The following is a 25,821-nucleotide window of genomic DNA, read 5'->3' as shown; positions in this document are numbered from 1 at the left end:
GGTGCTCGAATGTGCTTAGCTGGAAGTCTTGAACCACTTTCAAGCTTAGCTCAGGGCTCTTCAGCTTGTCGCTTTACCCCGCGTTTCGCATCATCAAGAAACTTGTCAATCGAAAATGGATCATTCGTATCCTTCTCAAATTGCACAGGTCCGGAGCGTGGCTCTTGTGATTGCGCGCCGCTGAATCCCTTCCTCGCACCGAGCCCGAATCGGTCGTGTTGGAGCTCATCACGAATACCACTTTCAGTCCCACCGCCATACATATCGTCTGCGCCACCACCAGATCCTGGACGACTGTAAATAGCCGCAGCAGCGGACGAACCCTGGAATAATGGCTTATCGTATACATTATAGGAATCATCATCACCAAATGTGCTCGATAATGCTTCCCGGTTGAAAAGTCGCGCATCCGTCATAGACTCTTTGCTCATAGTGGGCTTGGCGAGACCAAGAGCTACTTTTTCTGAGATGTCCCGATTTTGCTCTTTCGCAAACACACGTGCGCGTTGCTCCTTGCCCATATTGCTCATGCGCATTTCACGCTCACGCTCACGCCGACGCTCTTCACGCAACTTGTTTCGCTGAGCAACCTCTTCTTCGTCGTCTTCTTCATCACTCTCACTGCTACCATATGCAGTCAGAGAGGCTGACTGGACACTTCTCTCATTCGAAAGACGGTCTCTTGAAGAAGACGAAGCTGAGAAACCTGCTCGCTCGTCGCGAGCGCGCTGTGCAAGCATCCGTAGGCTTTCTTCCCGTGCAGCTTTTTCTTGGGCAGCAATCTTTTGCTGCATGAGGTTTCTCTGTCGAACTTCTTCACGCGCATGACGATCAGCCAAGTTCAGGGCCTCAGAAAACTGTGCAAAGTTGTCATTCACATGTACATCTTGCATGCCACGCCCACTAGCTGCCAGACGCTTGTCTAATGGAATCGTGTAACCTTTGTTATTTTTCCAGTTAGAGATACAAGGTGGAATCATCCATTCTTTTTGTTCTTGCGCAGTCACTTTTCGCGGCGGACTTCGTAGTACAGGTGGCGGTGGACTAGGTGGCCCGTTCGGAACCTTTTTGAACATATGTCTCGGTGGCTCAAGAGGGTCCTCTACCACCTCTGTCATTTGTATGATGCGTTGTTTTTTCCCATCAGCGTTCTGTGATGCTGGTGTGTATCGCAAATAACTGATGTTGCTGGATGTCCTTGACACATTCTTTGGTTGCGCAGTTTTGACTTTGCCATGCACGATAGCTTCTAATGCCTTTCGTGTGGATTCCGCAGTCGACGACACTTGTTCCTCAGATGGACGCTCAATCGATCGGTTTCTATCTCTCACGTCCTCCCGTTCAGAAAGAGGCACGAGGTCTTTGAATTGAGATTGGACACGCTGACCCTCACGACGACCTTGTTGGACGATGGCATCATATTGGGGCTTCCCTTCTCTATCGACTTGAAGCGTCAATACTTTTCTTGCACCCTAACAATGTGAGTCATCGAACTGCAATTTTCGCAACGTACCAACATACTGGCAAGTATTGGCCGCTAAGACCTTTGCTTTACGGTGTGGACGCTATCTTGTTCGATGACGATACCTCCTACTTTTGTGGTGGCGATGTCCTGGTCACGTGATACGCACGGTCGTAGCATCGCGCATGTTGCTCGTGGTTGGTGGTGTTGGTTCTTGGTTGAGTTGCCGAGCTGGTCACAGCATGACATGACTGACACGTGTGAATCTGATCAGCATCGATGTGAGGCGAGAGTTGAGAGTATATTCCAGGGTCAACATACTTTAAATACTCGTCCTGCACCTTGTGTCACATACCGACACTTACTCAGCTCATCTTTCGAGACTACGTACGTCGTCTTTCAACTAAGACAGGAATCCATTACGAGTTATTGCGCATTGTGATGTTGATGCAGCCTACGCCCAATGTATGCTGTCTCCGCGATATATTCTTTGTGTCTAACATTTAGTTGAGGCCTCTCGTCTTGGGATAGATGAGAAGAAGGTGCCTTTCGCCGTGTTACAGTGGAATGCATTTGTAAGTGAAATTAGCTAGACCATGTCTAACCGCAGATTGCCGTGAATTATGTGGCGCGAAAGTATGGCATTAATCGATTCAATTGCACAGTGGAAGAGGCAAAAAAGCGTTGTCCTAATCTCGTGCTTGCACATGCGGCATCATATGGAGTACGTGTCATGATTCAACTCACAGGAAGCCTGGCGATAAAACGCCACAGTACTATCAAGATCCAAGTCGCGAAACGCACAAGATCTCACTTGATATGTACCGTCGGGAGTCAAGAAAAATCATGGACATTTTTCAGCGACGGCTTTTGCATGACCGTGTAGCAGGTGATCATGTGAATTTCAAACTAGAGCCGATTGTTGCAGACGGTTGGGCTCCTGCAATTTTAGAAATGATGAATGATTCAAAAGACCACGACATTTTGTTTGAAAAGGCATCTATAGATGAATCGTATTTCGATTTATCTGTTTATGTTCGAAAGCAATTGCTTCTTCGTTTTCCCATGCTTAATATTCGGGATGATTTGAACAAAGCTGACGCTGAAACACGTGCATTAATCTTGGATAAGGAACTCCCGGCTGTTCCCGCTTACGTGCAAGACGATATGCGCATTCGTGCGTGGAAAACAGTGGGAGCTTGGTGGCCAACTAATGAGCATCACGACGACAGTGACGCTTTATCACTAACGTGGATTGACATGGCTCTCGCTATCGCAGCTGAGAGAATGATCTCGATACGACATCATATAATCCAGGAACTTGGGTATACAACGTAAGTGAACGTGTTCAAACTGATGGATTTTTTCTCAGATCTGCTGGTATTGCGACAAATAAAACTTTGGCGAAGGTATGAGCGTTGATTTTTTTTTTTTCTAATCTACAAGCTTTGTTCATCGTTTCATAAACCGTGCGGTCAAACAGTATTGCTTCCCAGATTCACCTATGCATTTTTATCACCGATTCCATTCAGGAAAATTCGCTTCTTGGGTGGGAAATTTGGTGCCAATGTCGAAGAAGAGTGGAACCAGACAAATGTAAGCGATTTATGGAATGTATCTCTTGATAAAATGCGTGAGCGATTCGGCTCGGATGGCCAGTGGCTTTACCAACTACTTCGAGGAATCGATTCGTCTGCTGTTCAGCAGCGTTCTGCGAATCATTCAATGATGTCAGTCAAGAACTTTAGGCCTAGGTTGACCTCATCGAAGATGGCTCTCTCGTGGCTTGCGGTATTGTCGTCTGAATTAAGCAAGCGTCTTCAAGAGGAAAGAGAAGACGACCCACGCATGTTTCCTCGCACGCTAGTGCTAAGATACCTTATTTCTAACTCGTCTGGAGTCAAAAGTCACCAGGTCCCATTTGGACAGATTGCCAACGAGCATTTGGACCATGAAATATACACTCGTGCAGAAAAACTATGGCACGAATCTATCGGTCGTGTGATGCATCGCCCTGGCCCTAGTCGTGTCGAGCTGAGTCTTTTGGCGCTCTCTTTTGCCAGTATCGACCGCACTGTGCGTGATCAGCAACCACTGCACAATTTTCTCTCGCCTCAGGTTCATAACAAACGGAAAGCGGACATGAACCCAGAAGAACGAATGTGTTCCAAATCGGTTCGCACTACAAAATACAACGACTATGAAGTCGTCAAAGATGAAGCTTCTCTCACAGACATGGCACAATGGACTTGCTCAATTTGTTCGCACACATTACACGTGCCTATCTTTGAGGACCCCGAGTCACATTGTGATAACACTGAGCCTCCCTCTTTCTTACAAATCCTTGCTCAAGCTCGCATGGAGCACGAGCACTGGCATATGGCTATGAAACTGGCAGAGATGTAGGAAGATTTCTCGAATCAACAACCTCGGCTCATCTAGTGTTCTACCTCGCGGGCCTGTCCCACCTATCCCTCTTATGTTTGCTTCATTCCACGCTGACTACTTGCAAACAAAAGCGTTCGAACTCTAGTCTTCTTGATTAGTCATCTTTGCATGGGGCACCGCGAGCTCAGGACCTGAATGAAAGAGACGGTACCTGACCACGCCACTTTTTCCTTTGTCTTCCGTCCAATGTTCGCATATAGTATATTGCGCTCAGCTCGCTCGCAATTGCGAGTCCCAGTTGCACTGAGACGAAATGCTCGCACTATAATGCATATGTCAGCGAGACGAGCAGCAGCATTTACAGGAACTCCTGCCTATATCGCCAAGACAGTAGCAGTGGCGTCTCTCACTGCTGCCGCTGCCGTGACGCTCACACTTCAAGGCAACTTGGCTGGTAATATTGCTGAGTGTGATGCTACAGCTTCTGTTAACAAGATGACCAAGGTCTCAACGAAGCCCGATATTTCAGCCCTGGATATTAGCGTGTTGGACGACACTAACGTGCCCATGCGCAAGCGGATGGAGACGTACGTCAAGCTGTTGCAGCGTCGATTGGTGGATGATATAGAAGCGGAAGAAAATGCTGGACGTACATCGCATGAACCTAAGCATTTTACCGTTGAGTCTTGGACCCGCAAGGAAGGTGGAGAAGGCACATCATGTGTGATTCAGGACGGTGAAGTGTTTGAAAAAGGCGGGATTAATGTGAGTGTTGTATATGGTAATTTGCCGCCTTCTGCAATCCGACAAATGTCTGCAGACCACGGTGGACTCACTGAACGTGTAGGATATAAGATCGAGGGTCGTGACGCCGAAGTGGATGGCTTGCCCTTCTTTGCGACGGGCATTAGTGTGGTAATCCACCCCAAAAATCCCATGGGACCTACGGCGCATTTCAACTATCGATACTTTGAATTGATGCATCCCAAGACACTCAAAGATGGCTCACCTAACCCGCGCTATAAAAAGGATGAGCCTGTAGCCTGGTGGTTTGGCGGTGGCGCTGACTTGACACCGATGTACCTGTTCCCTGACGACGCAAAGCATTTCCATGAGATTCATAAGGCTGCCGCTGACTCTCAAGACGCTGCCTTTTTCCCTGCTTGGAAGCGATGGTGTGACAATTACTTTTGGTTGACACACCGTGGCGAGAGTCGCGGTATTGGTGGTGTGTTCTTCGATGACTTGACTTTGCCATCATGGACAAGCAACAAGGCGACATTTATTCCACTGGTCGATGGCTCAAAGAATACAGACCGGCAACTTGTGTCGGCTAAGCAACATGACAAAGAGTCACTCTTCCGTGCTGTCCGTGCGATGGGCGATGCTTTCATCCCCGCATACCTACCGTTAGTGCACAAACACAAATACGACAAGTTCACATCTCAAAACCTTGAGTGGCAGCACCTGCGCCGTGGCCGCTACGTTGAATTTAACCTTGTGTATGACCGTGGCACCAAGTTCGGACTCATGACCCCGGGCGCACGAATTGAAAGCATCCTGATGAGCTTGCCTCTCTTTGCGAGATGGGAATACATGGAAGGAACAACCGGCACAGGGCGTCAAAACTCGACAGCTGCCAGTATGAATGATATTGATAACCAGAAGAAGTACCCGGAGGAAGAGATGAGGGCCCGTGCAGCTATTCAAGACGTGCTGGAGCATCCACAGGACTGGTTAGCCTAGCTTGTGAGCATGGGGTGTCTAGTCAAGCACTCGTGTCCCAATAACTGCATAGCGGCACGCGTCCTCCCGGCGAAGTGATCGAGACAACGGCTGTTCTATTCGCACTAGGGCCTTTTATCACCCATCAGGTTGTCAGTAGAACTTTTTTTTTTAAATATACCACCTCTTTGATTTAACGATTAGTTGCGTGAAAAAGGTTCTGACACTATATGGCCCGAGGTAAATCTAATAACTGTAAATCCAATTCTTTGTACATGCGATGCATATTCAGCGAGGGGGCGGGGGTGGTGCCTGTTGTGCGTGAGAGACAGAGGCTGGAGCGCCAGAAGTGTAACTCGACCCACTAGCATAGGGCGTTTGAGAGCTGGAGTCGGGATGGCGGGCAGAAAAGGTACCAAAAAGTGATTTCCATGGGCTCTTGGATTCGTACTTTTGGGGCGGCACACCACCGTTGTTTTGCAGGTTTTGTTGACCGCGCTCACGCAGGACTGATTTGTGAATAAGCAAAATCATTGACGTACATTTCTCCACAAGGTTAGCGTTGCGAGAGTTGGTCTTGAAAGTAGCCACGCAAATATCGCCTACAAGAGGAATCAGTCCCACACTCAAGGAGAATGCATTATTAGCAATCATATGACGAATGAGTTCTGGCGGAATACTTCACAAAGTCAGTTAAACTTGGGTAGCCCTAGGACGTACTCTTCAATCTTCTGCGCTTTTTTTACAATCAAGTGATGGCTCAACAGTGCATCGGTTACGTCACCTGCGATGGGGATCAATCCAATAATGAATGTCCAGCCAAATCGGAGACCACACATGTTGAAACCTTTATCTAGTGTATGTGCCCGTTTCTTGAGTTTTCGCAGGATCTTTTCATCATGTTTCGATAGGCCGGGAGGGACTTCGCGCTGGTCGAGTAAGCAGGAAAAAAATCAACATACTTTTCGGCGCTTTTCTTTTCCATCTTCCATATAGTATTCATAGTAGGGATCCTATAGCACAGTTAGCGAACAAAGCTTCAACGCACATCAGGCTCAAACTGCTGTGCCCATTTCTCGAGTTGATTCGACGCCATCATTTTTGCCGCTCCCGTGACAACGGACATGCTGGCTGCTAATGTCAGGTGGCTCGAAAAGTCAATTAGATCCAATCGTTACCTACAGTAGGGAAAACAAAGTTGTCAAAATCACGTGGAATGACGAGCCCCTTTGCGCCGCTTTAGAGGTTCCTGCACGGGCCATATTAAGGCTTCGCGAATTTACACCGTCAAATCACACACAATATGCTAATCCTAGCCCGTCATTGGCCACCCAAGCCACCATCAAAACGTTTCCTACACATGTGCAAGAGGCACCTGCACTGAGTCCGAGTTCACCCATCACGAACATATTTCGTGTACATGCGGCATTCTACTCTATTAGTTTCATCGAGACAATGAGAAGCTCCAGGCACAAGTGTATTGTTAGCGTATTTGCTGAAGATGGTCGCGGGTGAAATTCAGCGAAGACGACATCAAAGGACAGCATGCAATTGAAGAGCTAAATAGAGTAAAAGGAATTGAGCAGAATTAAATGAATGCTTCACGAATCTGATAAAACAATATGTCGCACTTGGAGTAGAAGGTGGGAACACCAATTCTCATTTTGCGATGCTGACTGGACACTGAAACTAACTGCATTGATGGCTTGCATTGGAGGTGTCACTGCCGCGTAGGCGACGTAGCAAAGTTTCTTATCACATTCGTGATAGATTGATTCACGCATGGCTTTGAAAAGACTGGTGTGATGGAATCGCACAGGACCACAATGAGTCAAAACCGCACGCATGTTCGGCAGTTTTTAAACTACATACTGACTTTTGTGAGATTAGGATGGGAAGCAACGTCCGATAGATGTCATATTATTTGTTCTCTATTCATTACTGAGTGCACCAAACATCGCAAGAAAAAACGATAGCACAAACTGATGGGTTTACAACGTGATGACCACATAGCATACTATTCTTGATGTTTGTTTCTTTTGCGCCTGCCTTAATACCATCTTTCGGTGAAACACACTCTATGTTTCGCGGCCATTTCAATTACATCTCACATACCTCCATGCTTGTGTCAGGTCCTCTTGTTCGTCCATATTAATCATAACAAGGTTTCTATATCAAATTTTATAAATCCGTGCTGTCGGTTTATATTCGATGAACAAGATTGAGAATAGACTATTGAATGAGGGGGGCAGAAAATACACGTTCCCAACATGCGGTGTATTTCTCAAAGTATTCTTTGAAATAAATCTGGTACACCAAGCCAGGCAACATTAGTATCACAAAGCCAGATCTACTGCCCTTTCCATAGAGTTGCCTTTCCTCCCCTACGATAATCTACTCCCCCCCCCCCACCCTCCTCCCATCTTCCACATAGCTCAGCCCAAGTTGCATGATATCCTGGGGAGCAACAGGATTCACATGATCGATCAGTACGTACAACTTAGGCACACGATATACCATTTGTACCTCAGGCACAACTCCCATATACACAGAATGATTTTCGCTATTGGACAGCAGGCTGTGACTGCAATGATTCCAAAATACTTTGTACCCAAAACGGAGCATCGCCAGCAGGGTCTTCAAACTGCCATTGCCTTTCAGGCGTTTGCAACACAAATCCACGTTGCCCGCGCAAGTCGACCTGCACAGGCCAAGAGCCGGAGGCATCACCTGAAGCAGACATGACTCGGTCTAAAGGTTTGACACAGTCGTTGTAATCATCCTCCTGTTTGGACCGGAGGCCAAGCGTACGTGAGAGAGCTTGCATGCGACTTTTGGTTGAATGTGAGCGATGCAAGCGCGATTGACTTTGAGCACTTCGACGAGACTCACTCCGCACCAGGATCGTGGGTGGGCGTGTTAGGTCAGAAATGGGGGGTTCTTTGGAAGGAAGAGACTGAGGAGGACATAAAGGAATATCGGCGAGGACCTGAACGGAGCGAGAGGTTTCTTTTATACAACACAGTCGGGGAAGGGTCGTTAAGATCATTTGGCATTTTCGGGCAAACATGCCAGTGTTAGCAGAGCGTCTTAGAAGCATGGGGCTAGAGAAGACAACATCCTCGCTTGGCAGTAAAAGATCTGTCCAAACTTGACCTTTGTGCTGCAGGCCTTTGGCACGGGAAGAGCTAGAAGTCGATCTCGATGGCGGGGCCTTTCGGCCAGGGAGCTCACTGCTGGAGGCAACGGAAGAGTCGTCTGTGACACTCGACGGCTCCAGTGAGGCGAAAGAGTCCTCGCGCTGACAACCAAGGTCGTTCATGCGCTCATCAAGCTCGGCCAAGGCCCGCGTCTCTGACTCGTCGGATTGGGGCCGCTGCATGTAATCGGGGCGGATTTGGGGAGGCTCGATTGTCCAGAGAGTTGCGAAGTCGATGGAATGGAAAATCACGTTGCGTTTCACATCTTTGGCCGTCGCGCGCACGTTTGGATCGAGGCAAAGAAGCGCATCGATCAAAATGCGTGCGTCAGAGGGAAAATTCACGGGATAGGCAAAAGAACGATGCAAGATCTTTTGGAATGTCTGGTACTCGTTCGCAGCGCGGAACGGTGCATGCCCGGCAATCATCTGGAAGAAGACGCAACCAAATGCCCACCAGTCAGCGGGCATGCCAACGACCTGATCGTTCAGAAGCTCAGGACTCACATACTCGGCCGTGCCAACGAAGCTGTGCGTTCTTTCGTCCGGCAACGAGTCAGCTGAACGGCCCAATACACGAGCCGAGCCAAAGTCTGTCACGAGAACACGCATATGTCCGTCTAGCAACACGTTCTCTGGCTTGATATCTCGATGCACAACGCCAGCGCGATGAATACGGTCAATCGCATCAGCAAGCTGTGCACCATAGAACGTTGCAGAATCAAGATCTAGCGAGCCATACTTTTGTACATAGTGCAGCAGCTCGCAATTTGGTGCAAGCTCTAGCACAAAGTACAAGCTCTCGCGGTCTTGAAATGTATGATACAGAGTCACCACACCAGGGGTGTTGACAAGCAGGCTAAGGGCCTCTTTCTCCACCCGCACATACTTCTGCTTCTTTTCCTTCAGGATGTGGACCTTGTCGAGTATCTTCACGGCATAAGCTTTGGGCATGTGGTCAGATACAGGCATAGAGCCAGCTTGACCAGCCGCAGCATTGAGCGCAGTGGCGCGTGCCACAAGGACCTGCCGCTCAGCATCGGGCCAGTCGTGTACATCCCATGCCTTGATCACAGTCGAGTAGGAGCCCTCTCCGAGCACCTCGCCGAAGACAAAGTCAGATGTTGTGCGCCGACGTGATGATGCTCGTGAGCTGTCTGACGTGCTGTGTGAATTGGATGTGGCCCGCGAGAAACGCACGTCTTCGGCAGACTGCAACTGCATGCACCGCATCGGTGGCGTTTCGAGCAGGACCGACGACGTGTCCGAGAGTGGCACACGAGGTGATGGCGACCGAGGCATGAGCGTGCAAAGAGACGACCTGTTCGAGTGGCGAACATGTGAGGTGCGATGGGTATCGTCACTGGTACGTTGGCGCTCTGGCGACTCGTCGCCATGGAGACGCTGATGCTGTTGCACATGTCTGAGCCAATGCAGTGCTCGCGCGTGCGAGGAGGAGTCACGGTATAGATAGTGCTGAGATGGTTTCTCTGTATCGACACTCGTAGTACTTGCAGCTTTGGATGCAGGTAGTAACTCAGAAGGACCCGACTGGGCTGCCAACGTCGTCAACGAAGAGCTGGACAGGTGCGACCGCGCGTCTTCATCAACCGATCCTCCCGACAGCGCTGTCACCTCCGTAGATCGCTGATGGGTATCTGATACAGAGGAACGTTGGGATGAGGAGCCATCAGGCACGGCAAGTGAGTTGCGCGACGACGATCGAGACATCTGCCGACGTGCGTCGTCATCCTCGACGGGTCCAAGCATAGGCAGTCTTCGTGATTGCCCAGGCCCATTGCGATACATCCAACGGTCTGTCGGCTGCTTTGGTAAGACCCGTTGTTTCACAACAGGACCAGTCGGCGAAAATGGCGGTGGCGCCATGTCGTGGCCGCCTGCATGCCGTCTCGTCGAGCCTTGAGCACTATCTGGGCGTAGGATTGGTGTGCGCGGATCTGGACGCACATCAGCTGAAGCTTGTGAGCCATTGAACGGTGTCGTGGGTAACGCTTGTAAGCTGTGGTCACTCAGGCTTAACCTTGGTGATGATGACTGAAAGACCGACGGCGATTCGACTCGGATTGGAACCCACCGCGGATCTAGCTGCGGCCTAACATTCCCACAAGGCGGTGCACGAAAAGGCACTGCCTCGATACTCGATGTGCTGTTTGCGGAGCTTATGCTGCTGACAGATTTGGTGCGCCGCCCATCCACGTCACTGCTGCTGCTATTCCCCTCACCGCCGTCCTGGGGTCCAGGATTGATGCAGGTTGACGGGTCATCCACCGTCTTTATGCCAGCCTGAGCCACAGGCTTAGCATGTCTTGGGGGCTCTTTCACTGGTGTCGGCGGAAGTGCGCGGTCCACTCGATCCATCACCACCACACGCGCGTGGGCTGGGAATGTCCCTCCTAGCTTCGCACGTACCACGCAGTCAGACCCAAGTGAGCGGTGCGTTGCACACATGTCCCGACTACGTTCTGACGCTGCTCAAGCAGTGCACGTGACTTCTTGAGCTGCCGCACTCACAAGCCTATTAGATGCAATTCCATGCCGTTGGAGCGCGTCGAAGCGAGCGCATGGATGTGACCCACCGTTGTGCACGACCCGACGCGGCTCAGTTACAACCTGTCTTTTCCATCGTGATATATGTATGTAAGGAGAATCGTACGAAAAGACGGCTAGTTGGGATCCATAGATAGCATCGAATACAACGATGGCTCATTTGCCTTCATCCGCCGATGTTTGTGACTCAGTCTGATCATGCGTATCAGAAGAATGTGTCGCAATGTCTTTGCTGTTATCAGCTTGGCCAAACGAGATAGGTGTCTTTCCAAACTGAAAAGAGCCCCCCGTTGACACGCCTGTCGTATTAGCAAATGATGGCCCAATGGCAGCTTTGGTGAAGGATGGCGACGTCGACGCATCTGTGCTGGAAGGACTTGTGCCGAACGAAAAGCGGTGTGGAGCAGAAGGAGACGCTTGTGATCGCGACGAGCTTGCTGAGCCGAATGTGATGGGTTTCGACGTCGTGACCGCCGGTTTTGATGGGGTCTGTGGCAAATTGTCGCTCTTTTCACTGGTCTTGGAACTTGGTTCAGACCCGTTCTTTTCTTTCGCTGCCGTGTCTGAATTCGACATGTCGGACGCAGCTTTCATATCCAGCTGTGCCTGCTCCTTCTTTTCAGTAGTAGAGGGCTTGCCGAAGGAAAAGCCACCTACAGGCACCTGGAATGTCGGTGGCTTTGTCTCTGAGATCGGTTGCACTGCTGATGTCTTTCCGTCCAAAAACGATCGAGTGGTTTTGCCAGCAAATGAAAAGCCAGTGCTGGGAAGCGTCGGGAGTTGAGGCTTACTCTGCAACTCTCGTGCTGACCTATCTTGCATAGAAGTACTCGGGTCCTTTGTTTGAGCCTGTGCATCACCTGCTGCTGGCTGCTCATTCGTATGACCAAGCGATGATTGTGTCGGCCTGTAAGACTCAGCTTCAGATGATGGCTTCTCAGTCGTTAGAATTGAGGCAGATGGAGTGCTCGCAGAAGGGTTCTTCTCCGGCTGGGATGTTGCCGAAAATGAGAAAGCTGGTAGACTACCCGAGGCATCGTTGGCTTTGGACTTGGAAGAAGCCGAGAAGGCAGACACGATAGGCACGTCAGCTGCTGGCTTGGGCATTGCGGTGAATGCCGAGCCGTTCGCTTTCGGGACTGAAGCGAAAGAAAAGCCAGAGTTGAATGCTGATGTTGCTGGTTTTGGAGGGAACGTACTTGCGCCGGCAGAGGTTGAAGAAACAGTAGCATCGACACCAGTGTCATGATCTCCGTTCTCTTTATTGGACTGATGAACCTCTACCGCAGCACCATTCGTAGGTTGGCTCGTTGGATAAGGAGAACTAGCCGAAGGCTTCGCAGCTGGGGCAAATGAGAAACTGGATCCAAAAGCCGTTGATCCTTTACCCGAAACTTGGTCTTTGCCTTCGCCGGTGCGGCATGCAGTGTTAACAGCAGAGTTGTCTTTATCACCAAAGCTTGAATTTGCCTGGGTACCGAAGCCGGAGCTGGTAGACGGCTTTGTTTTGAAAGAAGGCGAGAAGCTTGTGCCGAATGATGGATGGCTCGTCAAGCTGGAATCCGCCTTGCTGTCTTGAGTGGACTTGAGAGACACTTGCGATCCACCGGCAGACTTGTCAACCGGGCCCATTCCTGGCGCTGGTTTGTCCACGGAAGCAAACGAGATGAGTGACGATGCAGATCCAAATGCACCAGATGGAAGTGTGCGTGTCGAAGTATTTAGTGAGGGTGCCAACGACGCGGGAGCATGGGAGTCTGGCAGCGACGCGGTAGGTGCTGACTTCGGCAAGGGCGCCGATGCTGATGAAGTTGCTGTCTCTGTAGCTGTCGCAGTGGTCTTGGGCGCACTCTCGTAAGACGAAAAGACAGGAGGTGCCGAGCCCAAGGTAAACGATTGCGCATCATTCTTTTGCGATGCTGCTGGCTGCTCGATCTTCGGATCAGATTGGGAAATAAAAGAAAAACTAGAAGAAGGCGTGGAAGCTTGCGATGATCCGGCGACGTTTGATCCAGCTGGCTTGAAAGAGAACGTAGGCGCAGTGATAGAAGATGTACTTAACACAGACGAGGTCCCAGAGCCGAGACCCGCAAACTTCGGCTTGTCATTTTGAACAGAAGATGTTGTGGAGATGCTGGGTTGAGGAGGTTTCGCTGCGTGGCTAGGAGGATTAAAGGAAAAACTCGAAGTCGAGGCAGGAAGTGAAAAAGGAGCCGTTTTCATTGATGGTTGCTGCGCAGGTGTCTGTGTTGGGAAGGATGATGGAGCTGCTGGAGAAGTCGTCGTGGTGTCGGCGCCTTGTTGCTTTGTGTGGGGAAGCCACTTTTCATCAAGCTCGGCATGGAACTTGACATACGTCTGAGTGAATTGGACCAGGACATCCTGCAAATTGGCGAGCTCATCGGACCTGTTTAGTACATTCACAAGCTCCTTGACAAGCGACCAGTTGAGACCACGCACGTTTGTCCAATACTCGACAGGCACACGTGCATGTGAAGATGCCGTCGCCGATATAGACGAGCTTGTAGACGAGGCTGGCTTTGAAGACGAATTGCTTTGCCCGAAGGACGGCGGATTGAGGGGCGAAGTTGACTGCGATGAGGAGGGTAGTTTGAGCTCGACGGACGCAAACAGCGAAGGTGCTTTGGGCGGTTCCGCTCGCGCTGTAGCGGGCATAGACGGCATCGACAGGCTAGGGGATACACCTTGACCAGTACCCGCATTTGGACCTGATCTCGCGGGCGAGATCGATGGCGATGATCCGCTTGCGAGCATGGCGAAAGGGTTAGACGGTGGTGTGCTGGCAGCTGCCTTCAGGCCCTTGCGTTTCGGCAAACCACGGATGACGCGCGGCTCACGCTCTTGTGCATTTACTGGAGCCACATTATCAGATCCACTCGTGTCGGGGCCAACGGAGTGCGGGTCATCGCCGTCTTCACGCTGAATCTGCCGATCCGCAATGCGCTTCATACAAAGGAACGTGTGGCTGGACGACAGACCACCGGCCGAGGCGGAGGATTCAAAACCAGACGAAGCCGCCTAGCTGGGCTCTCCGCCCCCTGCCTTGCGCATCAGGCGGCCTGGAACGATACACGCCTTCATTGAATAGTGTCAGCGCAGTCCTGGCCCAAAGCTTGGTTCAGGGCTGGCAGCCTCGGCAGATTCGGCACGCGTCGGTTCAGTAGTTGCACGCGAGGTTGAGACACGGCAGCGGCGGTGGCAACCAACGCGGCCCTCACACGATCAATTGTGCTTGCTTCGCCCGGAGCCCAACGTGCGTACCGAATTGAGTTTGTCCGTGTAGCGCAAACACGTACCGCGCAGCTACAGAACCCCACGGAACGATGGGACGGCCCCCTGCATACTTGGACGTGTCTGATGCCCAAGTACATTTTGATACACAGAGCAAACGTTGGATCTGGGAAGACGACAGTGGCATTGAGTACGAATGGCATGGTCAGGAACCTTCAAAAGAGGCTGCGAACGACGCACGAATCACGGCAGGTGGATGGGTCAGGGTAATCGGCGATGACGAAATGGCGAAGCAGCAAGAAGGATATCGTATGGACGGCGTGGACGAGCATGTGGGTGTTCCTCTACGTGTGCACTGACTGTAGACGCCTGCGGCACCTGTATTAATGCGACAGCAGGGAAAGAAGCGGAAAGAGACGCAACGCACAGCGAGCATGACTCGAGAAGCCACAGCGCCTGGCGCCCCGGGCGGTAACAAGGTGACGCGTGCCGAGGCGAGCGGTTCAGGCACTCAGGCTCGCCCAAACTCTGCCGTACAGCATCCACGCTCGGAGGATGTATCGGCATCGACGGCTCCACCCGCGAAGCGTGCGCGGCCCAACACGTCAGTGTTTGTAAGTGGCCTTCCGCTGGATGCAAGTGCGGCTGAGATTGCTGAAGTCTTTGCTCGATACGGCGTCTTGTTGGAGGACGACGATGGGCATCCACGTGTAAAGATGTACCAGGATCCAGAGACGCGTGTCTTTAAAGGCGAGGCACTTGTCGTTTACTTTAAGCCCGAGAGTGTGGATTTGGCAGTCCAGCTGCTCGACGACACGTACCTGCGTGCGTCCAAAGGCATTTTGACAGGTCCATGTATGAAAGTGCAGCGAGCCGAGTTTCATCACGATCCAGGACGCGAGAACGACGAGCGACGAGCGCCGCTCTCTGAGGCTGACAAGAAGAGCATTCGACGCCGGATGAACCGCATGCACAACAAGATCAACGACTGGGACTCGGACTCCGACTCAGAACGGCGTGCAGCTGCCGGGCCCGGACCATCTGCACGTACTGTGGTCTTGAAAAAGATGTTTACGCTTGCTGAGCTGGATGCGGACCCCACTCTCCTGCTGGATCTGAAGCAGGATGTGCGTGAGGAATGCGAGACGCTCGGCGATGTCACGAATGTCGTGCTTTGGGACAAGGAGCCTGAGGGCCTCATTAGTGTCCGGTTCCGTGAACCGCATGTTGCGCGTGCGTGTGAGCAGCGAATGCATGGCCGTTACTTTGCAGGACGACAGATCACTGCTATGCGTGTGGACGGTAAGCCAAAGTTCCGCCGATCAGCCCGACATGCTGGAAGTGGAAGCGGCGTTGGTGACGATGATGACGACAATGAAGATGAGCGGCATGACGCTTTCGGCGCATGGCTCGAGCAGACATAGGTCATAGCAGTGCTTCAGAGTTCTCTGGCGTGTCAGGGAAGCAGAAAGCAGTTGGGGTGCAAATAGGCATTCGCTCACCCACCAACCCCCCCCCACCCCCACCCGTCCGCATCCCCCAGCCTTTGTGTCTATGTTGTCATAAAACAGGCATCCGTTTCGACCTTGGCTACACAGGCATGATCTACTTCGCACGTGTGATGATCTGTTGATTCAGTGTTTCCAGAGCCGCACGCGCATCGCTGGGCGGCAGCATCGATAACGCGTGCTGAGCAACGTCTGCGTGGTATCGGGCGAGGGCCGCCGTCCGTTGCATCCCTTCAGACTTGTGTACGAGCGAGAGCGCTTGCTCAACATCACCGGGCTCACTAAAGCGACGTTGCACCATCGTGCCGAGCGGGGAGTCCGGGTACTGCTGCCAAGCATACAATACAGGCGCCGTCGCAAGACCCAGCTTGAGATCAGCCCCACCGGACGGCTTACCAAATGCCTCGGTCGTCGCATGGAAGTCTAGCATGTCGTCCACGAGCTGGAATGCAATCCCAACATTGCGTCCAAACGTATAGGCAGCATCACATACAGTGGCAGCATCGGCCCTTTGCTGTGGCGTCATGTCACTCTGTTGATTCGACCATGTACCGCAGCCGCCCAGGACCGTAGCTGACCGAGCAGATTTAGCGATAAGCGAGGCAGTTTTGAGATATGTTTTTTGCAAGTAAAACTCGAAAAGTAGAGCGTTCGGCGCTCCTGGCGTGCTCATCGCCGACGATGACCCTTGATCATATGCGAACCAAAACCGCTCCATCACCTCGTTGGAAGGACGCGCCGACTGCACGTCTGTAACGGGCACTTGCTCTGAATCTGTGGCTTTGAGCTGCATGACCTCGCCTTCCACAAGATTCGCAATCACCGTCGACATGAGTTCTGTGACCTCGGGGTCCCGCAGGCGAGCTAGGGCAATAGACGCGCGGCCAAGCAAAAAATCGCCACCCAGAATGCTGAGTTTGTTCCCAAACGTCGAAGGCGCTGATGGCGCACCACGACGCAAGGGAGAAGCATCAATTACATCGTCGTGCAAAAGAGACGCCACGTGGATCATTTCCGTGATTTCTGCGAGACGCTGTTGCGTCGGAAGAATCGTCGACTGCAGTGCCGGCTCATACGGATGGGTACTTGCTTCAGCGGCCTGCGGGATATGGGGATTCGTTGCACTTGGGTTGGCATCGTTCAAAACATCAGGACGACTCATTGCCAAGTCGACATGCTCACCAACAGCCGCGACGCGGTGCGCTTGCCACGCGGGCGAAAGGCCATTCGTCGCCTTCGACATAAGCAGCACGATCATCGGACGCACATGCTTGCCCTCTGCAGCGAAATAGTACTTCGCAATCTTGTCAAGAGAAGGATGTCCACTTCCCAATAGAGCTGCTATATTGTGCCGCAGGGACGACAGGTCCTGGCCAACGACGTCCAACGGATCTCTTGTGAGAGAAGCGAGAGCATCATCGCCGGAGATGGCCGCTTTCGCCTTCGACATGACATCTGTCCAAGTGGTCGCGTGCCTGCGTGCGCACAAACGCATGTATTGGCTATGCCACGACACGCATGTCCGCCGCCACAATGCCGCCGCCATCCTTGCTCGGGTCACTAACGTTGCTGGTGCGTGTGTGGGCTAGAAGGACAAGCTAAGATACTCGTCGACACCACTCGCTCGTGTGATGCTTACGTCACAGATGGGAACACGCTGAAGGGGCGCGAATGCCTTTTGCCAGTTTACGTTTTGACGCGGCGATCGATTTGATCGCGCCCGATCGTCCTGGAGCCGAGGCGCGCTATCTATGTGCGCTTTTTCCCTCTTAACCCTTTCTGGACGTCGCCTCCAACACGTATCATTAGTCAGCACACACCGACGAGGTGATGGCGGTGGAGAACCCACGCCAACATTCAGACTGATCAAGAAGTACGTAACGTGTGGAAGTTTGCATCCTTAGTCTTGGCGCGACGTAGCTTTCGAGAGCACACCAGCTTCCGCAGAGATCAAGCTAGAAACGGCACGTCTGGTCGCTTCTTTCTAGATGTTTCCGACTGCTTTGCCGCCTGTCACGCATTCAGTCGTTAGACTGAGTGCAGCGGATCGTCATGTTATACGACGTGCGGCTGTCGTTGTCGGTTTGGGAAACTACACGCACCCGAAAACGCGGCATTCCATTGGTCAGTACTGCCTTTCGCCTCTCATGCGCCTCGCAGAATCGCATGATCAGGCATTGCGACGCGAAATTGCCCGGCGTGTCTCTCGCTTGCCTCCCGATGCACCCACCTTCGAGCTTCCAGAGACCACTCCTCTTCAATCGTTCCGTCACGTACGCGCATCGAAGGGCTGGCTCGCCTGTGTTTCTGTGCTGCTAGACTCAGCACCATCCAAAGGCTCTGCATTGCGTCGAGCGCCAGATTTCCGCTTGGGCAAGTATCCGTATGTACTGTTTGACCTCGTGTTCTATATACCCCGCGTGCTCATGAATGTCAACGGCACGGGCGTCGCCTCTGCATTGCGCATGTACCCAGACGTGACACTTGAGCATGCGATTCTTGTACATGATGAATTGCAACGGCCCTTTGGTAAAGTAGCATTCAAGGCTGGCGGCAGTGCTGCTGGACACAACGGCGTGCGGAGTGTGCAGCAAGTGTTGCGCTGCAGTGGCCGCTCGATGAATCAGCCTGACATTGCGCGCATTCGTATCGGTATCGATCGTCCACAAGATCCTAGCCACGATGTAGGCGCTTACGTATTAGGCGCCATGCCCCCAGCTTGGCTCACTGCGTGTGACTTTACGCCGGACGGTACGCCTGGCCCTGTCTTGCAGCAACTATGGCAAGTCCTACATTCATGGTGCCTATCACACATAGCGCCTTTTTGTGAGTGACATTGCGCGAGAATGGACCCTCTGTGTGTTTCTATGCGTCAGACGCAGCTTTTCCACCTGTGTCATCACCTCGCGATTTGCGAGCGGCATTTTTGCCGCCGCCGCCATTGCCAAGGTTGTTGCTACCAGCGCTCCCATTAGCGCCTCCACGATGCGAAGCCGACCCACTCCGTTTCCTGGAACTAGATGAATGCATATTGGCATAAGGGCCCATCGGCGGCATGCCGTGGGGCGCTGGCGTTGGCATACCGCCGGGTGTACCGGGAGGCGCAAACGGCGCCGTCGGCATGGGTGGCGTAGGTCTGTACATGAGAGGCGTCCCGTGGGGATCGGCCGGTGGCACGTATGATGGCCGCGCTGGAAACCGATATTGACCAATAGGGTATACCATGGTGTATGGCTGCTGACCCACAGTGTGCGGGCTTCCCGACGGCGGCGGCGGTAACATGATTGACTGTTGGTGTGGTGAATGAGGCGGCTTGCCATTCATCGGGCGCGGCATCGTCGGCGGTGACGATCCATGTGGCGGACCCGTCGCAGGAGTCGGTATATGCTGCATCGCTGGTGACAAACCAGGCGCATATGCAGCAGCCATCGGGAACATCGGTGGTGGCATAGGCGCAGCATTTGCGGCTGCCACCGCAGCGGCTGCGGCAACCGAGGCTGCGTCATTTATAAAAGGCGGCGGCATGAGCGGCTTGTTGGCATACACACCGCTCGCAGCCATCAGCTGCCGGTATGGTCGGCCCGTGTAAGACCACCAAACGGAGGCCTTGCTTGCTTCACCAAGCTTCTTTGTCTTGGGTGCACGGAACTCATCCATAATGCGCATTGACGTAGTACTTGGCCTGTTTGTCAGCTCGCGCTTCCCAAAGAATGGCAAGTCAGGCACATCCAACTTGGCTGGCGTCGCCGACGCCTGCGTCGGCGTCACTTTGGCGCCTGGAGTAAAGGTAGCCGCTTGCGGATTGAAGGCCGATGCCTTTACATTTAGCTTTGAAGGTGGCTTTTTCTCTTCTGGCTTCTTGAATGGCGGGATGGCAGGAATGGTCATAGAGGCAAGCTTCGATCGCACTTCTTCCATATCAGACTTGCTCTGAGACGACGACAAAGGCGCCCCAGAAGCATTACTTGAGCCTTGCCATCCTCCAGCATACGAGTCTCTGGATGATAAGGAAGGCTTAAACGATGCGGATGATGACGTAGAACTGGTGGACGACATAGAATGATTCCGTACGGCGCCAGTGGGCACATTCAGACCGCCCGTTGAGGTCGAGTTGGACATGCCCTTCGTCGTCGGCGCCGCATATCGCCTCATGTTCGCCACATCCTCCGGCACAGGGGTCTTGAGTTGAAACGTTTGAGCCCAGACTTTCAAGTCAGCAAGACGACTCTGCTTCTCCTTTTTTGCCAGCTCGGCTTTGCGTACAACGAGGCGCTCGCGTTCTGCCGAGACGAACTGCCGGAAATCAGCCGTCAGCTCCTTGTTGGGTCTGCTGACCGCTTCATGCGCCGCGACAGGCGTAGAAGCCAAAGAAGGTGATGCCCCTGCAGACTTAGCTGACGCAATCCCTGTCTTTGGCTCTGCTGACTTCGGCGGCTGAGGCGGAGGCTGCTTCGTCTCTTGTTTCTGCTGCTGCTGCTGCTGCTGCTGCTGCTGCTCGCGAATCACAGCGCCATAGCGAGCCTCTTCATCCATTTCCTGTGGGTCTATCTGGTTGCGTTCTTCAGCCACGTGTGGATTGCTTGTTGAGCCTTCCAAGATTTCTTTCGCCAGTCTCTCAGCCTCTTTCTCACGAGCCTTGAAATCTTTGCCGGAGCGATCCAGTCTCGTAGTGTACATTGTCTCTTCGTAATTCGACTTGATACCGAAGCGAGCTTCGTTGGCGGCAAACTGATCCCAGGGGCCCAGATCAGTCGACTGCTCCAATGACGAGGTTTGTGACGATCCATTCGCACCTGGCACGGTGCCGTCATCGGGTCCGTCGTCCCAACGCTGGAGCTTTCGCCCATCCGAACGGGCATTTGATCCCGCACTGATCTCTGTATCTGTACGGAATCCTGAACCGCGACGCTGGGCCGTCTCTAACTCAGCCCCCGAGCTGACCTTTGCACCACTCACGTCAACCTCCAAGATTTCGGCACCGGGCACAACAAGAGAAGGCATTACTTCTCCTAGTTTGATTCCTCCATCTTTGTTGCTGATAGACTGAGCCAACGAAAGGACAAGTGCCACTTCGTCCGATACCGTCGATGCCGCAGACAAAACACCCACGTAACGCTCGCCTCCCCGCAGACGAACGACGACCATCTGACCCACTAACATGTCAAGGAGCATCCTCAGACGCTCATGCATGAGTTCTGAAGCACTTTGAGAGCTTGCGGATGATGATCGGCCGCTTGGTGGGGCATGTTTCGATCCACTGCCGCCTCCTCCTCCTCCTGCGGAGCTGTGGCGTGCATTTCCAGAGCGGCCTTGGCTTGAACGGCCGGTGGTCGATGCACTACCATGAGCTCCGTGAAAGGCTCCACGTCCAGAGCTTGGTCCATTTGTACGTGAGACGTTGCTCGAGTTCGTAGAGTGCCGAGCAGGCGGCACGACCGGGTTCTGTGTCATAAACGACTATCAACAGAAGCAATGATGCTGCCCAATGCATGCGTCGGAAGGTCGTCGACGAATGAATGCACGTGGTATCCACGTGCGCTCTGCCGCCCACGCGGGGCGAACGCGCCAGGAACCGATGGCCTCCATTCCCTGTGCGCGACACCAGAAGATCGCAAGGGATACTGCACTGTCACGCCCCACACCCTCATGAACTCCCTGTGCATGTTTTGCAAAACACATCCGATATGCGACAGCGCTTGAGAACTTGACATGCAGCATATCCTCAGTGCCTCAACTATACAGGAACTAAACAAGTGATTGGGGCGATGCGCTTCACGACCGGATCGTAACCTTGAAAATGTTTGCTTGCGCAAGCGTGCTGTGCTTCTTAGGAGAACCATTCTTGCTTCCATTCCGTCGGTATTGGATTCCATTTTTTTGATCGCGACGTAGGGGCCGTGATAGATGTAAGCCAATCGTCTAAGCCAAGCGCATCGACTAAGTTAGCCACGTCGTCCTTGGCTTGCCGCGTGCGTTTCTTTGTCGATGATCGACGCTTCTTCGTCTTGCTACTTTTGAGTATGTCTGTGACAGAGCGCAGGATTGGCTGCCACGTATCAGGGCGCTGCGAAAGCTGCCACAACAATGCACCAATAGACATACACGTATCTGGATGAGTGTGAGTAAACAAGAGACTATGGAAACACGTACTTTGAACCACCTTGTGTGTAGCAGAGATCCCATCATGCATGGCACTTTGGTTCGTATGGTCCTGCGTGAACCAGAGCCAAAACCAAACAACGATGTAAATTAGCATGCCCCACCGGATCATAAATGATATCAACGACACAGTGCTACGCAGGGTACGGTACGCTGTGCGAATGGACAGATATAAAGACAATACAATTAAAGCACCCGTGACAGCTTTCGTTGTGATCGACGATGTTGTCTCTGTGTCAGTCCTGCATGCATTGTTAGCGCGTGGGTCGGTGGATGAGTGTTGTTTTCATCACTGCAACGTACATGTCAGACCAGGACATGGTGGAGGTTGGCTTCCATGCGGTAGGCTTCATGTCGCTCGTGTTCATCGCATCCCATTAACCCTCCACGCCCTGAATCGTGACTCTGAAAATCACAGCATCAATTCACTGACACACCGACGCACTGGACGATTGTGTCGAGATTAACTTGCTTTGTGGCGGCTTTCATCAAGGTATCATCAAAGTTTCGGGCACGGAATCGGTGAGCTTCTTTTTTTTTTCGTTAGCCACGATGTCGGAGCGGAAGGTGCTGCAAAAGTACTACCCACCAGACTTTGATCCGTCCATCGTCAAGCGTCGTAAAACCGGTGGTGGTCGGCAAAAGACCGTGCGTCTCATGGCACCATTCAGCATGCGTTGCAATACATGTGGCGAGTACATTTATCGTGGAAAGAAATTCAACGCACGCAAGGAGACGGTGAATGACGATGACTACTATGGCATTACCATTTACCGCTTCTATATCAAGTGCTCACAATGCAGTTCGGAAATTACATTCAAGACAGATCCAAAAAACTCAGACTATGCAGCAGAGCATGGAGCCTCGCGGAATTTCGAGCCTTGGCGCGAGCACGACAAGGAGAAAGAGCCAGAGTCGGGTTCAGAGCACGAGCAGGATGGCGACGAGCCTGATGTCGACCCAATGAAGGCTCTTGAGCAGCGTATGGCCGAGTCACAACGCGAAATGGAAGTGATGGATGCACTTCAAGACATTCGGACGCGGAATGCACGCTTCGAGCGCATGGACACCAGCACGGTCCTTGGAGCGATTGATGAAAACAAACGCAAAGTCGCGTCGACAGCCGAACGCAGTACCAATAGCAGACGCGAGGCAGATGAACAAGAAGAGGAAGAAAAAGAAGAAGAAGCACTTGTGCGCAAGTATTTCCGCCACGAACAACCCAATGATGTATCGTCCATCACGGCGACGGCAGCATCAGACACAAACATACCAAACACGTCTCACTTGCTTAGTGAACGCACACGAGAGCAGCTGCGCTCGTTGGCCGTTCCGACTCAGAACAAGCCTGCACCAAAGCGGAAGCGTGGTCCGAATGCATTGGGCATCGTAAGAAAAGCGTAACTATGAAGATCACGTTGATGGCTGGCTAGACTTGAGCTTTGAAGCAAGTGATTCGATGTCAGGGATTGTTCGGCCATCGACACGCTCACACAGCTGTTTGCATGCATCGACGTATGCAATCGTGCTCGCATTCACGTTCGTTTCAGACGAGTCGTCTTCAAATAAGGCTGCGCACGTCAGCTCATCCTGAGCGGCAGCCAAAGCGTCCATGCAGTTTGCAATGTCATCCAGGCGATGCTCGGATGCGTCCTTAGGGAGTGATTTCGACAAGCTCTGCACAAGCTTGATGCCAGACGTAACGAGATCCAAGACGGCCCTGGCAGTCACACGGCCCTCTTCCGAGGCCAGTACATTCTGTTCCCACATGTCTTCCACATCATCGAGCTCCTCTGTTTCGTCAGAGGATGCAGGCTCCTGTTTCGGCGCGGAATCGGAAGCTTGCTCAGTTGCCGAGTCAGACGCTGCACCGATTGCATGGCTCTGTGCGTCGTCTAGTGCATCTTGCAGTTCAGATTGACTGTCTCGCATAAGAAGCTCGTTCCGCCGGATGGACTTGCACAGTGCTTCATAGTTGTTTCGAGGAAGCCGCGCAACGTATGCAGGGGTATGGGTTTTATCGCCTTCCGCTGCATCACACAATGTCCATAGCTTTTTGGTTAGCGCTAAAGATGCAGCGCGTGACGGTGGCGGCAACGGATTCGAAGGCTTTCCAGTTCCTTCGCGCTTCTGCTGTGCACGGGCAAGCACAGTCCGCGTGCGAGTATCCATGAAGCTCTGACACAATTCGCCGATCCCCGCTACGATGTCTGTGATGAGAAGACGCAGGTCTTTCACAAACAAAGCGCCGAGACACGCTTTGTCTGCAAGCGGCCCTTTGGCACCTTCGCCCAACACGATATGTGCGCCAGACTCGCGTGCTTGCTCGACCAGAGGATCATGTTCGGCTGAGTCGGCGATTGAATATACACGCACACGCGTGAGAGCCATGTTGGCAAGAAACACGAGCTTCGGCACGGCCTCAGTGGCTAGAGATTGCAGGAGATGTGAGGCGGCTTCAATACTTTTGTCGTCGACACCATCCAAAGGCTCGGAATGGTCTTGAGGCTCAAATGAAGAAGAAGGTCGCATAGCGAGTGACAAGGCGGTGACTTCTTTGCGCACTTTCTGCACGAGCGCAAGTGTGTCTGAGGAAATTCGCTCACTAAGAGCACGTCCATCTTGTGAGGCAGCTGTCTTGTCGACGGTCTCGGTTGGCGATGTGCTCATCGCCTCTAGTGACGATGCACACAGCACACATAGACGCAGCAGTGTAGATGGCAGGGTATCTTTGGCGCTCGAGGTTGGCTGTGTCATGGCACGAAAGCTATGGGCCGTCGGATAGTACGCAAAAAATCGAACCGTGAGACACAGCGACCAACACGAAAATGGGCCTGAATTCTTCAACTCCACACGACATCGTTGAGTCGAGATAGCCCATCTCGACCCGATTCAGAGCAGTCTTTGTGTCTAATATGCGTGCGGTGCTTCAGCGCGTGAAGCAAGCTTCTGTACATGTACAGGGAAGACAGGTATCGAAGATTGGACCAGGCATTCTCGCACTGATCGGTGTCTGTCAGGACGATACACCTGAGCACATGGACATTCTGACGAAAAAGATTTTGCAATTGAAATTATGGCCGGAGGGAATGCGGTTGGACGAAAGTGGCTCGCTGGCATCGGCAGACGAACAGGTACGGCCATGGAGAACCAATGTCATGGAGCTAGGGGGCGAAGTGCTGTGCGTGTCGCAGTTCACTTTGTATGCACGAACGAGTAAAGGCACACGTCCAGACTTTCACCTTTCTATGGGTGGCGGCGAGGCAAAGCCATTTTACGACGCATTTCTAGCAAAAATGCGCAACATGTATGCAGAAGACAAGATCCATGATGGTGAGTTTGGTGCTATGATGGATGTATCTCTCGTAAATGATGGTCCTGTGACCATATGTACGTATCGACCGTGTTTACGTGTGTGTGTGTGTGTGTGTGTGTGTGCGCGCGCGCCTGTTCCTTGTACACGACTACTAACGTTAATAGCTATCGACACGTTTGAAAAGAAGTGAGTATATCAAAGGCCGCATGTCCCCTTTGTTACCACTCGTTCGTTTTGTTTCGAG

The 25,821-nt window shown here is 52.4% G+C and overlaps 15 protein-coding genes across 15 annotated transcripts; 8 read left to right on the top strand and 7 right to left on the bottom strand.

Moving 5' to 3' along the window:
- Window positions 1-50: 50 nt before the first annotated feature.
- Window positions 51-1,519, bottom strand: MGL_1250 (uncharacterized protein; the record flags this gene model as incomplete). Its single annotated transcript, XM_001731930.1, has 2 exons — window positions 51-1,472; window positions 1,514-1,519. 2 exons carry the CDS (start codon window positions 1,517-1,519, stop codon window positions 51-53), a joined length of 1,428 nt encoding a protein of 475 aa, XP_001731982.1.
- Window positions 1,520-2,281: 762 nt separating this feature from the next.
- Window positions 2,282-2,800, top strand: MGL_1249 (uncharacterized protein; the record flags this gene model as incomplete). The annotated part of the gene is made up of 1 exon (XM_001731929.1): window positions 2,282-2,800. The coding sequence occupies one exon, from the start codon at window positions 2,282-2,284 to the stop codon at window positions 2,798-2,800; it is 519 nt and encodes a 172-aa protein (XP_001731981.1).
- A 390-nt stretch (window positions 2,801-3,190) lies between these two features.
- MGL_1248 (uncharacterized protein) lies at window positions 3,191-3,868 on the top strand (the record flags this gene model as incomplete). Its single annotated transcript, XM_001731928.1, has 1 exon — window positions 3,191-3,868. The coding sequence occupies one exon, from the start codon at window positions 3,191-3,193 to the stop codon at window positions 3,866-3,868; it is 678 nt and encodes a 225-aa protein (XP_001731980.1).
- Window positions 3,869-4,177: 309 nt separating this feature from the next.
- On the top strand, window positions 4,178-5,596 carry MGL_1247 (uncharacterized protein; the record flags this gene model as incomplete). The annotated part of the gene is made up of 1 exon (XM_001731927.1): window positions 4,178-5,596. One exon carries the CDS (start codon window positions 4,178-4,180, stop codon window positions 5,594-5,596), a length of 1,419 nt encoding a protein of 472 aa, XP_001731979.1.
- Window positions 5,597-5,863: 267 nt separating this feature from the next.
- MGL_1246 (uncharacterized protein) lies at window positions 5,864-6,414 on the bottom strand (the record flags this gene model as incomplete). The annotated part of the gene is made up of 2 exons (XM_001731926.1): window positions 5,864-6,254; window positions 6,296-6,414. The coding sequence occupies 2 exons, from the start codon at window positions 6,412-6,414 to the stop codon at window positions 5,864-5,866; spliced, it is 510 nt and encodes a 169-aa protein (XP_001731978.1).
- A 1,724-nt stretch (window positions 6,415-8,138) lies between these two features.
- On the bottom strand, window positions 8,139-10,544 carry MGL_1245 (uncharacterized protein; the record flags this gene model as incomplete). Its single annotated transcript, XM_001731925.1, has 1 exon — window positions 8,139-10,544. The coding sequence occupies one exon, from the start codon at window positions 10,542-10,544 to the stop codon at window positions 8,139-8,141; it is 2,406 nt and encodes an 801-aa protein (XP_001731977.1).
- A 954-nt stretch (window positions 10,545-11,498) lies between these two features.
- Window positions 11,499-14,312, bottom strand: MGL_1244 (uncharacterized protein; the record flags this gene model as incomplete). The annotated part of the gene is made up of 1 exon (XM_001731924.1): window positions 11,499-14,312. The coding sequence occupies one exon, from the start codon at window positions 14,310-14,312 to the stop codon at window positions 11,499-11,501; it is 2,814 nt and encodes a 937-aa protein (XP_001731976.1).
- Window positions 14,313-14,686: 374 nt separating this feature from the next.
- MGL_1243 (uncharacterized protein) lies at window positions 14,687-14,953 on the top strand (the record flags this gene model as incomplete). Its single annotated transcript, XM_001731923.1, has 1 exon — window positions 14,687-14,953. The coding sequence occupies one exon, from the start codon at window positions 14,687-14,689 to the stop codon at window positions 14,951-14,953; it is 267 nt and encodes an 88-aa protein (XP_001731975.1).
- Window positions 14,954-15,028: 75 nt separating this feature from the next.
- On the top strand, window positions 15,029-16,018 carry MGL_1242 (uncharacterized protein; the record flags this gene model as incomplete). Its single annotated transcript, XM_001731922.1, has 1 exon — window positions 15,029-16,018. The coding sequence occupies one exon, from the start codon at window positions 15,029-15,031 to the stop codon at window positions 16,016-16,018; it is 990 nt and encodes a 329-aa protein (XP_001731974.1).
- Window positions 16,019-16,199: 181 nt separating this feature from the next.
- MGL_1241 (uncharacterized protein) lies at window positions 16,200-17,552 on the bottom strand (the record flags this gene model as incomplete). Its single annotated transcript, XM_001731921.1, has 1 exon — window positions 16,200-17,552. The coding sequence occupies one exon, from the start codon at window positions 17,550-17,552 to the stop codon at window positions 16,200-16,202; it is 1,353 nt and encodes a 450-aa protein (XP_001731973.1).
- A 538-nt stretch (window positions 17,553-18,090) lies between these two features.
- On the top strand, window positions 18,091-18,936 carry MGL_1240 (uncharacterized protein; the record flags this gene model as incomplete). The annotated part of the gene is made up of 1 exon (XM_001731920.1): window positions 18,091-18,936. One exon carries the CDS (start codon window positions 18,091-18,093, stop codon window positions 18,934-18,936), a length of 846 nt encoding a protein of 281 aa, XP_001731972.1.
- Window positions 18,937-18,967: 31 nt separating this feature from the next.
- Window positions 18,968-21,553, bottom strand: MGL_1239 (uncharacterized protein; the record flags this gene model as incomplete). Its single annotated transcript, XM_001731919.1, has 1 exon — window positions 18,968-21,553. The coding sequence occupies one exon, from the start codon at window positions 21,551-21,553 to the stop codon at window positions 18,968-18,970; it is 2,586 nt and encodes an 861-aa protein (XP_001731971.1).
- Window positions 21,554-22,813: 1,260 nt separating this feature from the next.
- MGL_1238 (uncharacterized protein) lies at window positions 22,814-23,665 on the top strand (the record flags this gene model as incomplete). Its single annotated transcript, XM_001731918.1, has 1 exon — window positions 22,814-23,665. The coding sequence occupies one exon, from the start codon at window positions 22,814-22,816 to the stop codon at window positions 23,663-23,665; it is 852 nt and encodes a 283-aa protein (XP_001731970.1).
- Window positions 23,666-23,674: 9 nt separating this feature from the next.
- MGL_1237 (uncharacterized protein) lies at window positions 23,675-25,018 on the bottom strand (the record flags this gene model as incomplete). The annotated part of the gene is made up of 1 exon (XM_001731917.1): window positions 23,675-25,018. One exon carries the CDS (start codon window positions 25,016-25,018, stop codon window positions 23,675-23,677), a length of 1,344 nt encoding a protein of 447 aa, XP_001731969.1.
- A 158-nt stretch (window positions 25,019-25,176) lies between these two features.
- Window positions 25,177-25,767, top strand: MGL_1236 (uncharacterized protein; the record flags this gene model as incomplete). The annotated part of the gene is made up of 2 exons (XM_001731916.1): window positions 25,177-25,651; window positions 25,742-25,767. 2 exons carry the CDS (start codon window positions 25,177-25,179, stop codon window positions 25,765-25,767), a joined length of 501 nt encoding a protein of 166 aa, XP_001731968.1.
- Window positions 25,768-25,821: the final 54 nt, after the last annotated feature.

Source organism: Malassezia globosa (assembly GCF_000181695.2).
Source record: "Malassezia globosa CBS 7966 chromosome Unknown mgl_sf_2.1, whole genome shotgun sequence".
Classification (NCBI taxonomy): domain Eukaryota; kingdom Fungi; phylum Basidiomycota; class Malasseziomycetes; order Malasseziales; family Malasseziaceae; genus Malassezia; species Malassezia globosa.
The sequence above is the reverse complement of the archived record's forward strand: the minus strand, read 5'-3'. Positions and strand labels throughout refer to the sequence as shown.